The sequence below is a fragment of the Durio zibethinus genome, chromosome 10 (assembly GCF_047325235.1).
Source record: "Durio zibethinus cultivar Kanyao isolate XHJ-2024 chromosome 10, ASM4732523v1, whole genome shotgun sequence".
NCBI lineage: Eukaryota > Viridiplantae > Streptophyta > Magnoliopsida > Malvales > Malvaceae > Durio > Durio zibethinus.
The window spans coordinates 6410380-6424320 of record NC_143171.1 but is presented as its reverse complement, the minus strand read 5'-3'; the positions used below and the strand labels follow the sequence as shown (position 1 = coordinate 6424320).

Sequence of the window (13941 nt, the reverse complement as noted above, 5' to 3'; positions counted from 1 at the left end):
TAATTTCAACGATGATAATCTTAAAATAAAAAAGAAAGAAATTTTTGTGTTATCTCTGCAAGTGACAAGTGTCTTAACCAAAAGATGAAATAGATTAATGCTATTATTAGAGGAAAGGGAATCTATAGATGATGGACTTCAATGGACTTGAGGATCATACTTATTATAAGCCTACAATCGCAAGCAAAAGAATTTAGTTAATAGTCAAGAGACTGAACCAAAGGTAAGGAAGAATAGGAATACGAAGAGATGGTGAAGCAAGAGAGGCATTTTGTGCTAGTACATGGAGCCTGTCATGGAGCATGGTGTTGGTATAAGGTGGCAACTCAGCTGGAATCAATGGGCCACCAGGTTACAGCACTGGACATGGCTGCTTCTGGGATCCATCCAAAGCAAGTTCATGAGATTCATTCTATTTCTGATTATTTTGAACCGTTGACAGAATTCATGGCGTCTCTTCCACCAGAGGAGAGGGTGATTCTAGTGGGCCACAGCAAGGGTGGGTATTGCATATCAGCTGCCATGGAAAGATTTCCAGAAAAGGTTGCTGTCGCAGTATTTGCCACGGCCTTTATGCCCGGTCCAGAACTTACTTCTGAAACTCTATCTCAAAAGGTACATGCTTCTCCTCCCACTCTCCAGCCCCCACGCCATCCCTCCTTAGCCCAAGCTAGAAGACGATTTGTGTGGGGGATGGATAAGCACGAACCCTATTCTCAGCAACACTTATTTCACTAGGTTCTTCCAATGCTTCCAGTGTTCAAAAAAAAAAAAAAATCCAAAACAAGGAAAAAAACCGATATAGTTATTTCTTGAACCTCCTCGACCTATGCACTCAAAAATCGTAGCTTTGATGTTAATACTGGAAGTTGAGTTATAAACTTACAATCAAACTTCTCTCTTGATTCTGTACTGGTGCTTCACTTTTGGATCAAAAAAAGAGAAGAACAGTTTGCTGCTGCAATTCTTGCTACGCATTGGGCCTACTTCTTAACTTTAATTCCTGGTCTTTTCTCTGACAGTTGATTGAAAGAATGGATTCCGACAAGTTAATGGACACGCATTTTGCGTTCCTCAATGGGATGGATGAGCCTGCAACCTCAATACTCCTTGGGCCGAATTTCATGGCCTCCAAGTTATACCAGCTATCCCCACCCGAGGCAAGAGTTTTTCACTAGCCTTTATCATTTGGATATTAACAGTGTCTATTGAAGTCAGTTTTCCATTGTCTTTGAAAAACGAGCTGATGTTTCTTCCTTTGTATACAAATGGAATGGGGCAGGATTTAACGCTTGCACTAACTTTAGCCAGACATGATGTTGTCTATAAAGATGAAGAATCAATGAAAGCTACAGCAGTCACCAAGGAGAAATATGGATCAGTGCGTCGAGTGTACATTGTTTGCAACAAAGACAATGTCATGAAAGAAGACTACCAGAGGTGGATGATTGGAAACAATCCACCAGATGAGGTAAAGGTCATTTCGGACTCTGATCACATGGTCATGTTTTCCAAACCATACGAGCTGTGCTCTTGCCTTCAAGACATTGCAGAGAAATATACTTGAGCGTTGATTGGAGTTACCAACTCGTCACTACTTGGAATTTGCTCAAGTTTACTATTAGCCTGCTTGATTGAAACAGCTGAAATAAAATGAATAAATGTCAACTTTCATTGTTTGATATTGGTGGAAAGCTTATTTTGTGATATGGATTTTGTGGCCTACTTATTTTGTGATATTGATTTCTAGCCAACCGGGTGGGAGGGGGGATTGTGGAAAATACATGGAAAGCTTAACAGACAATAATATCATTAATCAAACAATAATAAATAAAATATTCCTTATGCCTCCACGGAAAGCTTGTCCGACTTTTGAATTCTCTCCATTATTGAGTTAGAATTGGACTTGGCGTCGGAACATGTCAATCTTTTATTTGGAGAAAAAAAAAAGGGTTAAAATTTAAACCCCAACATTTCCCTAATTTATTGATTTTGATTAGTCACTAAAGTTGTGGGCTTTTACTGTCTTCTGGGCTCGCAGTGCCTGATTCACGTTTGTAATTTACCACGATGTCAAAACAAAAGAACTTTGATTTGTGGGCATTTTGTTTCCCATTAAATGGGTCGACTTTAGGGACTTCATTGGTTGTTAATGATCAGTTCATGGGTGGACCTCGCCGAGATTCTTTCCTATGTTTTAGAACTCCTGACATTTGTTAAGCTCGATCCTTTAAAATGGCTTTCTAACATTTGGGCCCACATTAATTTTCAAACCCAAGCCATATTATATGAAGTACTAGATTTCATCACTTACTCTATATATGGATGAAAAAACAAAGATGATTTAAAAAGGAGAAATTATGTTGTATAAGAAATTTAATTTATCTCTACCTCTCCGTAAACTAATCAAAGCAGAAAGGGTTAACATAAAGAAGAAATCAAGCTGCATGAATGTAACTAAGTAATAAGGTTACATATGTTTCACTAAGTTAGATTTGCACAAAATAAAAAAAAAATTGAAAATTAATTTTTGCGAAATAAAGGAAACCTAAGTAAGGTTAATTAAGTGATATTAACGATATAGTTACAATAAAGACTCATTGATCATCCGATTGACTTCTACACATCTCTCCATTCATCTTCCAATCCAAGCAAAGAGGCCAGGTTCTCGAACTCCATTTCAAACATGGGTGCAAGATCAGTTTCAAGCATGTTACTCTTCTCAAATATGTCGTTTATCCTTGTTTGTGAGAAATCTAAGTAGTCAAAAGCATTAGGCATAGTTAGAACATTGTCAATCAAAGGTTCATCCTCCACATAAGGCATTTCATGAACCTCATTATGAGATTCCAACTTCAATTCATCATCATCCACTATGGTTGAAGCGGGAGGATGGCATTGGTCGTTCATCAAATGTTTTCCTTTGTCAAGTGAGAGTAACATCTTTGTACAACGAGTGGCCTTAGGTGCAATCACATTAGTAGTAATACCCGATCTATAATTTTCGACAGACTCCTTGCTTACACATTCATATAATTGCTTATTTGATCGCTTTGATACATCGCCATTCACCTTTTTTGATAGTACAGAGTTCCAATAGTTCTTGATCTCGTTGTCTGTTCTCCCCGGAAGCCGTCCGGCTATCAAAGACCACCTACATTATTAAGTCAAGGAAAATCTTGATCACTTCACCAATCCAAAGGGTTTCTCACAATTCTCATCGGTTAGTTGGTCAAGGGGCTATATAGTTATAATCAAGTATAGTAGTTAATAGAGCTAGCTAGGCATTTATTGGATAAGTTGAAAAGGATGAGGATGATCATTTTTATTCACTGCTACACCTTAACCATCCCTCTTTTGGCCATTGAACATCGACTAAAGTATTATTATAAGGTATATTTGTGGCAATCCACATCCGATTTATGAGATATTATTTATTTTGACCTGAAAATCTTACGATTTTATCTCATAAAAAATATTTTATAAATTTGAATTTAAGTATATATATATATCATAATAGATCTTTAAAGCATCTGATGTGAGATTGAGGCATTATAAATTTCTCCATTAAAACTTAATGTCCTCATCAAGCTTAATACAAAGCATACAGATCCACCAAATTACACCAAACGTTAGACAAGTCTAACACAAAGCATATACAGATCATAGAATAATACAAAATATTAAGATTTTAGAGGTAACTCCTACCGTATAGTATTTAGCTCTTATCCGACTAGTGATCACTCTGATATCATTTATGAAAACTTACACCTAACTTGTGAAATATTGTTCACTTTAACTTGAAGGCCTTATAATTTTATCCCATAAAAAATGTCTCACAGATTTAGGTTTAAGCTTTTACATTTATATCATAACAAATCTTTAAAGCATTTCAATATGAGATTAAGGCGTTATAATATTATATATTAAACTAACATCGCTCATAGCATTTATTATATATCTAACAATTACACAAACTATTTTTTCTTAATCGAAGTGAAATAGGATTATTTATAATTAATATAGGCTAGTTAATTTGGCATTCTATTCTTGAAAGGCAGTGTAATTACTCCTTGAAACGTGTTTTAATGCATGCTTTCTTAAATTTATATCATTATCATTTCTACCTTTTTCTTTGAGAAAAATCAGAAGTTCCCCTATGTTACAATTTGACATTTTCTTTTTGCAATTTAATCGCTTCTCGTTCAATCCGGTCCCAAGAGACAAGAAGAAGTTACCTGTTACCAAGGAGACGATGAAGTCTAACGATAAGGTCCTCCTCTTCAGGAGAAATATTGCCTCTCTTAATACCTGGCCTCAAATAATTCATCCATCGTAGCCGGCAACTCTTCCCACATCTGTTCAAACCTTTTAACCAAAAAGAAAAGCCAATTGATGCAAGAAAATTACTGTAAATCAAAATGCTATGAAGAAGAGCAAAGAAAAAGAAATTGATTAAGATGAGCGTTTGCATATGTACAGGCTTTTTGAGGAAGGGATCTCCATTTGCCTTCACCATGGAGTTCAATGTAGTTGGTCAAGATTTTATCTTCCTGCAAAGACCATGCTCCTCTATTAACTCCCTCTTTGAAACAGCATGGTTTTCTGCCCATTGGTTCAGCTCCTTTTGTTTAACCCCAATCTCCTTTCACTACTTATCCTATTCGATGTAATATATATAGCAGTAAGCTAGCAATGAAGAAAGGCAATAAAATGAAGGAAACACCATTTTGGCTTTTTCTTTTAATTTTTTGGTGCAACAAACTATCGGCTGCGCCTTTGTGAAAGCATTTAACTTTTCCTACACAATTAATTATCCTCTTAGAAACCGGAAGGTTCTCAAGTTGCATGCCACATTAAATTGGGCCTTTCTCAAATGAGCATACAGAAACTAACTTTACATACATAGAAGAAGATCTCATCATTATATCCTTTTTGTATTACACATTTTCTACCACCAAAAAGTCAAATTCTAAGTAGGGACGGCAATGATATCCTATAAACGGACATTTTGGATTACTTAATCTGATTAAATAGGATTAGAATATCCTATAATCATGTTTAGATAGTAAAATTACATAACCGTTACGAATATGGATTCGAGTAGTGCTCTTAAGGTATCCACTAACCAAATTTGATTATAAATAATAATTTTTTATTATATATTTTTTATTTATAAATTATTTATTAATATTAATGCAATGCTTAACTAAATTAATATCTTATGTGTTCTATTATGATTTTTAACTTTAATTTATTTTTATGAGTTAACCTTCATTTGTTAATTAATTTTTTTTTAATAATATGCATTAAAATCGATTTTAAATTTGAGTTTATACGTCAAACTTTGTGGGTTCGGACAGTTAACCATTCTTTATATAATATGGGTAGAGTTTGGATAGTGAAAATAAAAAATATTAAGATATGTATCGAGTTCATGATAAAATTCATGATAAATAAAAGGATTCAAAAATTAGTATTTGAAAATTAACGGATATCCTACATATTGGCCGTTGCCGTTCATAAATTTTCAAGCATAGTTTTAAAGGTTAATCTATTTTTCCGAAATATGGTGAATATTAGATATGACTATGTTCAATTAAAAACTGAATGAATAAAAATAGTTTCACAACTGACATAATTTAAAAAAAAAAAGTAATTATATTAACAAATTGTTAAAGAAATCAATAAACAACACTTAAAAAAGTAAATCAAAATATTTTTTTTAAAAAGAAGTAATAATTTGGAGATAAAAAAAGAGGATGCACGTGTTGAATTTGAATTACAAAAATACTAACTGTCGTAAAGTCTAGATCCGGGGATCTATCGCTAGACATTGACTTTTAGGGAGTCGCCACCAATCTTTTTTATCTAGGTGCGATTGGTCACCTAAGGAATCTGTCCTTTTAGGGAACACCTAAGTTTAAGGGTCCCTAGAAGAATAGGCTCAGGTCTGCTAACCAGAACAAGGTTCGGGAGTTCGGTTACGTGTGAGGAAGGTTATAGCACCCTCACAACGCCCATCAAGAGATGGTACCAGCTTGAATTTGTGTTATCCAAAAGCCTTAAAATTTTACCAAGTAGTTAATTATTGAAAATTATTCTCAATTGACTCTAATACTTTTAGCAGAAAATTGAGAAAATTCCCTCACTTCAAGAGTATACAAGAAAAACTATTGTTTCACTTGCAGAGGCTCCGTCGTCGGATTATTTAAAAAAACAAAATCAAAATTAAGATAGAAAGGAAGGAAAGAATGATTTTTTTTTTTTTTAGGGAAAATTGATACTTTCAACTTTTCCCTAAAAATATTTTTTTTTGAAATTTATTTTTGAGGAAAATTGATACTTTCAACTTTTCCCCAAAAGTATTTTTTGGAAATTTATTTCTAAGAAAAATTGATACTTTCAACTTTTCCCTAAAAATATTTTTTTTTTGGAACTTTTGATTTTTTTTATTTAAAGAAAAATAGAAAAATAAAAAAAAAATAAAAAAAGAAAAGTAAAACAAAACTAAAAATAAAATAAAGATAAAAAGAATATTAAATAAACCTAATCTAATAAATAAAAATAATAAATAAACAAATAAAACAAATAAAAATTCAAAAAAAAAAAAAAAAAAACCTGGAGCGGCTCGGCTATCGGCGCGGCTCGGCTCGGCTCAAGGAAGAAAAACGGCTCGGGGGAGCGGCTTGGCGGCTTGGATCGGCTCGGCTCGGCTCGGAGGGGGGCTGGCACGCGCGGGTCAGAATCGGGTCGACGCTCGGGTCGGGTCGGGTTACGGCAAAACGCGCGGATCCTCTGGGTTACTTAAGGCCAAAACGACGTCGTTTTGGGAGGGTATAAAAGGCACCTTCCTCCGTTTTTCGGCAGAACGCTCCCCCCTCTCTCTCTCTTCTTCCCTTTTTCTCTCCCTTCTCTCTAGAAAATGAAGAACACCGGTGCCGGATTCTGGAAAAATTCGTCGGAATCTGGAAATTTAGCCCGAAGTTGGCCGGAAGTTCGCCGGTTTCTGGGATTAGTCGCCGGTTTCTGGGATTCTTCGCCGAAAACTGGGCAGGTCGCCAGAAACTTCAAGGTTGGCCGGAGATTTGGCCGGAAAATTCAAGTTTCGCAGGAAAATTCAATCGGAAACTGGAATTTCCAGAAATTCCCAGAAAAAAAAATCGAAAAATCTTCAAAAAATTTCTTTTAGCTCCCAGAACACTCCTAAACCCTTTTTAGCCTCCTATACGCCTCCTTTACTCTCAAATCAGTAGCTTTTTCACTGTTTTCTGTGTGTGTTTCTCTGTTCCAGGGGGATCCCTTTTATAGGGGTTGATCAGGAGTTTCTGATCAATCTCAATTCCTCCTTGGACGGGAATTCAGTCTTTGAATCCAACTGGACTCTTCTGATTGAATTCCCCTCCAGAGTGGGATTCTTCAACTTTGAATCTTAGCCATCCAGAATTAAAATCAAAATAAATAAAAAAAATACTAGATAATCAAAAGATATGATAGTATAAAAATAAAAAAAATAATATCAGATAATTCAGAAAAAAAAATCAGATAAAATTAACAGATAATAAAAAAAAATAACATAAGATAAACCCAAAAATATATTACAAAAAAAAAATGATAATAATAATAATAAATATATAACTATATACATACAATACATATAAATCTAATCTAAATAAAAATAAATACACAAAGATATACATAATAATAATAATAATGAAATACATAAAATACAAAAGAAGAAAAAGAAAAAAAAAAAGGATTGAAATGGGCCTTACCCCTTTGGGCCAAACCCAATTGATCTGGGCCCGGACCCAATTGGGTGTCTACAGCTGCCCCTCTTTGCACATTTTCTGTGAAACAGAAATTGCGCAAAGACGTAGACACCCAATCAAGACTCAACTCAACATTTTTGGTTTTTTTGTTTTTTTTGTTTTTTGTTTTTTTTTTTTTTTGTTTTTTTGTTTTTTTGTTTTTTGTTTTTTTGTTTTTTGTTTTTTTTTTTTTTACCAAAGCTTCTCTAAACAGAGGCACCACGACTTTTGGAAAGTAAATTGCTCCTCTAAACAGAGGCACCACGACTTTGAAAAGTAAATTGCTCCTCTCAACAGAGGCACCACGACTTTGGAAAAGTAAATTGCTCCTCTCAACAGAGGTACCACGACTTTGGAAAAGTAAATTGCTCCTCTCAACAGAGGTACCACGACTTTGAAAAAATAAATTGCTCCTCTAAACAGAGGCACCACGACTTTGGAAAGTAAATTGCTCCTTTCAACAGAGGTACCACGACTTTGGAAAAATAAATTGCTCCTCTAAACAGAGGCAACGGAACTTTGAAAAATAAATTGCTCCTCTAAACAGAGGCAACGAACTTTGAAAAAGTAAATTGCTCCTCTAAACAGAGGCACCACGACTTTTGAAAAGTAAATTGCTCCTCTAAACAGAGGCAACGAACTTTGGAAAATAAATTGCTCCTCTAAACAGAGGCAACGGAACTTTGAAAAATAAATTGCTCCTCTAAACAGAGGCAACGAACTTTGAAAAAGTAAATACTCCTAGACAATCATGTCCGAAGGAGTTGAAAGTTGTGTTTGAAGGGATTTCAGGAGATTATGCCCAAAGGTCTTATAAATCAACCCCGATACCAAGAGACATCCTATTTCAAGGATTAGGAACTTACCTGACAAGTTTCTTCTCAAACTTGCAAAGTCTTTTCATATCTATCTTTTTCATGTGGGATGTTGGAACACCCCTGCTTCTTGAATTTGTACACTATATTCTCCTGAAAGTAGTGTATGCTGTGCAATGCTTATGAATTTCAATGCATGCCATGCAAATGTTGGCCAATTAATTCCTGTTCAATGTATGGTACTCAAGTTTCTCAAGCTCTTTTTTTCTTGGGTGTCAAGCCCTTTGATTCCTCAAGGATCCAATTGCACTGCTCTTCTAAGATCGAACCAGTGTAGCTCTCAATTGTCTCTTCCACTCACATTCTTCTTGTAAGAAATCTCTTCATAGATTCAATTTCCTAATTAGGAACTGAACATGTCGATTCTGCCTTTTTCACTCTTGACTCATTCAATGTAATGTAAAAATCTTTCCTGTTGTTATTCATTCATCAATCATTATTTCAAATTCAAAAAGTAAGAATGCATTTGCACATTTCTTCAATGGTGGGGTATTAAGAAGAAAAGAATCTGAATGTTGAGAAACAGTCATAAGAAAAAAGACACAAAGAATGGAATAGAATGTCTCTTATTAGCAAAATGTTGGCAAATTTTGGTCAAGAAAGAATTACAAGGATAGGTATGGGGACAAAGCCCAAAATGAACAATCAGATAATCATGATAACACCTCTCAAAGTCTTTTCTGAAAACTCAACCCTCTGATGTATTTAACAACTTGGAACTCTTCCGAACTTGCTAGCCCCTATATCAGCAGACTTTTAAATTCGATGCCGTATCCTCCTTATCTAAGCTGCCTTTTCAGGTTTTCAACTTAGACAACCCCCTATGACTCAAACCGCCCTTTTTGGGTTTTCGCCTTGAGTCCTCCTTTTTCATTCACTTTTTTCTTTTTTTCCATTTTTTCCATTTTTTTTCATTTTTCATCATTTTTCATTTTTTCCATTTTTTCATTTTTTTATTTTTTTATTTTTTTTGTATTTTTTTCAAGCATAGTATTTCTTCACAGCATCAGAATTTACAGGATGGGGTAAATCGTTTCCATCCATCTCAGTCAGTATCAATGCTCCACCCGAAAAAGTCCGTTTCACCACATACGGCCCTTCCCAATTCGGAGTCCATTTTCCTCTACTATCGTGCTGGATTGGGAGAATTCTTTTCAAAACCAACTCTCCTTCTCGAAAGTAACGAGGCCGAGTCTTCTTATCATGAGCCCTCATCATTCTTCTTTGGTATAACTGACCATGGCACAGTGCAGTCAATCTCTTCTCTTCTATGAAATTTAACTGCTCATAACGTTCACGAATCCATTCGGCTTCTTCTAACTCAACTTCTTTTAAAACTCTCAAAGAGGGTATCTCTACTTCCACTGGTAGTACAGCTTCCATCCCATAAACCAAAGAAAACGGGGTTGCCCCAGTAGAGGTGCGAACTGACGTTCGGTATGCATACAATGCGAATGGTAACTTTTCATGCCAATCTTTGTAAGTCTCGGTCATTTTTTCCAAAATCCTCTTTATGTTCTTATTGGCTGCCTCAACTGCCCCATTCATTTTTGGACGGTATGGTGCCGAGTTATGATGTTTGATCTTATATTGAGCACATATTTCTTGCATCATCTTGCTATTTAGATTCTTGGCATTATCTGAAATGATTTTCTCCGGAAGTCCATATCTACAGATAATCTCTTTTTTTATGAACTTGCAAACCACGGAGTGTGTTACGTTTGCATATGAAGCTGCTTCTACCCATTTTGTGAAGTAATCTATCATCACAAAAATGAATCTGTGCCTGTTAGAAGCCTTTGGGGTGATTGGACCAATGACATCCATGCCCCACATTGAAAATGGCCATGGTGGTGCCATAACATGTAAAGCAGATGGCGGAGCATGAATCTTATCAGCATATATCTGGCATTTACGAGCATAATCAATGCAATCATTCTCCATCGTCAACCAGTAATATCCCGCTCTCATAATCTGTCTTGCCATCATATGTCCACTAGTATGTGCCCCACATATTCCATCATGCACCTCTTCAATGATTTTTTTCGCTTCAGTCTCATTTACACACCTCAATAGTACTTGATCCTTGCTTCTTTTGTAAAGGATATCCCCATCCAGGAAAAAGCTCATAGCCAATCTTCGGATGACCCTTTTATCATTTTCTGTTGCATGAACTGGATACTGCTGATCCTTGACATATTGTAAGATGTCATAATACCAGGGTTTTCCATCTTCTTCCCCCTCTACATTAGAACAATACGCTGGTATATCCTTAACATCTAACTTGATGGGCTGAATGTCGGTGTCATCATTAATTCGAATCATTGCAGCCAGAGTAGCCAATGCATCAGCAATCACATTTTTTTTCTCGAGGTAAGTGATCGAACTGGACATCTTCAAATTGTTTCGTCAACTCTAGAATATACTTATGATACGGAACGAGTTTTGAATCTCTCGTCTCCCATTCTCGTTTCAACTGGTATATAACTAGAGCTGAGTCTCCGAACACTTTCAGTGCTTTTACTCTTCTTTCTATAGCAGCTTGCAAACCCATAACACATGCCTCATACTCAGCGATGTTATTTGTGCAATTGAAATTTAACCTCGCTGTTACAGGATAATATCGTTCTTCTGGAGAAATCAGAATTGCCCCAATTCCATGTCCCAAGGCATTAGCAGCTCCATCAAAGTACATTCTCCAACATTTTTCTACATGCCCCCCTTCCTCCAGTTGAGAAATAGTCATTAAGTCTTCATCAGGAAATTCTAGCTTCATCGGCTCATACTCTTCAGTAGCACGATCTGCAAGAAATTCTGCTATAGCGCTCCCTTTTATTGCTTTTTGGCTCATATATATAATATCATATTTCGAGAGCATTACTTGCCATCTAGCAATTCTTCCAGACAAAGAAGGCTTCTCGAAGATATACTTAATGGGATCCAGTTTTGCTATGAGCCACGTAGTGTGATAAAGCATATATTGTTTGAGTCTTTTGGCAGTCCACGCTAATGCACAACACATTTTCTCCAGTGAAGAATACTTGGATTCATATTCTGTGAACTTTTTACTCAGGTAGTAAATAGCTCTCTCCTTTCGGCTAGCTTCGTCTTGCTACCCCAGCACACATCCCATTGAACTTTCACATACAGTTAAGTATAAGATTAAAGGTTTCCCTGGAACAGGTGGCACCAACACTGGAGGGTTCGATAAATATTGCTTAATTTTATCAAACGCCTCCTGACATTCTTCGCTCCATTTCCCAGGATTATTCTTACGGAGAAGCTTAAATATGGGATCACATTTGTAAGTAAGCTGAGAGATAAACCGAGAAATGTAGTTCAATCTCCCCAAAAAACCTCGAACTTCTCTTGGTGTGCTGGGAGGCGATAAATTCTGGATGGCCTGTATCTTATCGGGATCAACTTCAATTCCTCTTTCACTGACCACGAAACCTAGCAACTTCCCTGACCTTACCCCAAAGGTGCACTTGGCTGGGTTTAATTTTAACTGAAATTTTCTCAACCTCTCAAATAACTTTTTGAGGCTGGTGACATGATCTTCATCCCCACAAGACTTTGCAATCATATCATCTACATACACTTCGATTTCTTTGTGCATCATATCATGGAAGAGTGTTACCATGGCCCTTTGATATGTTGCCCCAGCATTCTTTAATCCAAAAGGCATGACTTTGTAGCAGAAAGTTCCCCACATGGTCACAAAAGTAGTCTTTTCCATATCATCTGCAGCCATCTTTATCTGATTATACCCTGAGAAACCATCCATAAAGGAGAAAATTGAATGCTTAGCTGTGTTATCTACCAGTGTATCAATATGAGGCAAAGGAAAGTTATCCTTTGGGCTAGCCTTATTCAAGTCTCGATAATCCACACACATTCGTACTTTTCCATCTTTCTTAGGAACTGGGACTATATTGGCTACCCATTCTGGATACTTGGCCACTTGTAGAAAACCTGCATCAAATTGTTTCTTCACCTCCTCTTTAATCTTTAGCAGCATTTCGGGCTTCATCCGTCTCAGTTTTTGTTGAACTGGCTTACATTCTGGCTTAAGGGGCAATCTGTGCTCCACTATCTCTGTGCTCAGTCCTGGCATATCCCGGTAAGACCAAGCGAATATATCTACAAATTCACGAAGTAGATCTGCCAACCGTCGCCTATCTTCAGATGTAAGTGAAGTACCTATTCTGACCTCTTTCTTATTCTCTTCATCTCCTAGATTCACTAAATCCACTACCTCATGATGAGGCTCAATTGGCTTATTCTCTTGTTCAACCATCCTCATTAGGTCCGGAGGCATAACATATTCTTCAAAATTCTCTTCATTATCAAGTTCATCAGTATTGATTGAATTCTCAAAGCTAACCTCTTGATTGTTATCATGATTATCTTCATGTTCATTTAAAGACCTGCAATTGAATGAAATGGGGATATGTTGGCAAGATGTGCTTGGAGAGATGAAAAAAATGAAGACACAAGAAGAAATGAATGAAAATGCATACTTCCTAATTTTTATTAAAAATAATAAATGATGAATGGCCCAAACAAAAAAGATCACCCCATAGCCTTGGGCAAAAGCTATTGAGATGTTACTATTACATTGAATCAAAATCAAAAGTCAGAGGCATTTCAATGGCACTCCAATTGTTCAGCTCATAGTCTTGTGGACAAAGGCGAACCCACTCCTCTTGATTAGCTCCCATTTCATCTTCAACAGCATTAATGGCTAACTGGGCAAAATCGTCTTCCACACTTTCCTTTGCAACTGGGTACATGAATTCTCCAGGTCTGAAGGTTTCATACAAGTGTGGGATAAACATCAGTCTAGCTATTTTTCTTGATGGCCTTCTTTTGACTTCCCACTCTACCATCTCATAGCCTAGGCCCACCCTGTCGCTATTGTCTGCTATTGTTGGAGGTTCTTTGATTCCCTGTAAATTTTTGCCTAGCCCTAGTCCTGGACACCAGCCTTTGTTGATGACTTGGCTCACCACTATCTTTGAAAAAGGCTGACTTTGAAATCCTTCACCGACAGTATTGACCAATTCAAAAGATCGATAGGAGCATTCCAATGCTTCTTCGGCAGCCTCTACATATGGAGTGTTCAATGGTTGGGTCACTAGCATGTCTTCCTCCCCAACTACCACTACTAATTGACCTTTCACATTGAATTTGATCTTCTGATGCAAAGTAGAGGGTACAGCTCCTGCCATGTGAATCCATGGCCTTCCTAA

At 36.5% G+C, this 13941-nt stretch overlaps 2 protein-coding genes across 2 annotated transcripts; one reads left to right on the top strand and one right to left on the bottom strand.

The window, feature by feature from the left end:
* The first annotated feature begins 128 nt into the window (after nucleotides 1–128).
* On the top strand, nucleotides 129–2274 carry LOC111292796 (methyl jasmonate esterase 1-like). The gene is made up of 3 exons (XM_022885380.2): nucleotides 129–615; nucleotides 1023–1160; nucleotides 1283–2274. Exons 1-3 carry the CDS (start codon nucleotides 250–252, stop codon nucleotides 1565–1567), a joined length of 789 nt encoding a protein of 262 aa, XP_022741115.1. The 5' UTR covers nucleotides 129–249; the 3' UTR covers nucleotides 1568–2274.
* Nucleotides 2275–2527: 253 nt separating this feature from the next.
* Nucleotides 2528–4697, bottom strand: LOC111292714 (transcription factor MYB1-like). Its single transcript, XM_022885229.2, has 3 exons — nucleotides 4481–4697; nucleotides 4239–4368; nucleotides 2528–3154 (listed from the first exon to the last, which is right to left on the bottom strand). The coding sequence occupies exons 1-3, from the start codon at nucleotides 4611–4613 to the stop codon at nucleotides 2620–2622; spliced, it is 798 nt and encodes a 265-aa protein (XP_022740964.2). The 5' UTR covers nucleotides 4614–4697; the 3' UTR covers nucleotides 2528–2619.
* Between the last annotated feature and the right edge of the window lie 9244 nt (nucleotides 4698–13941).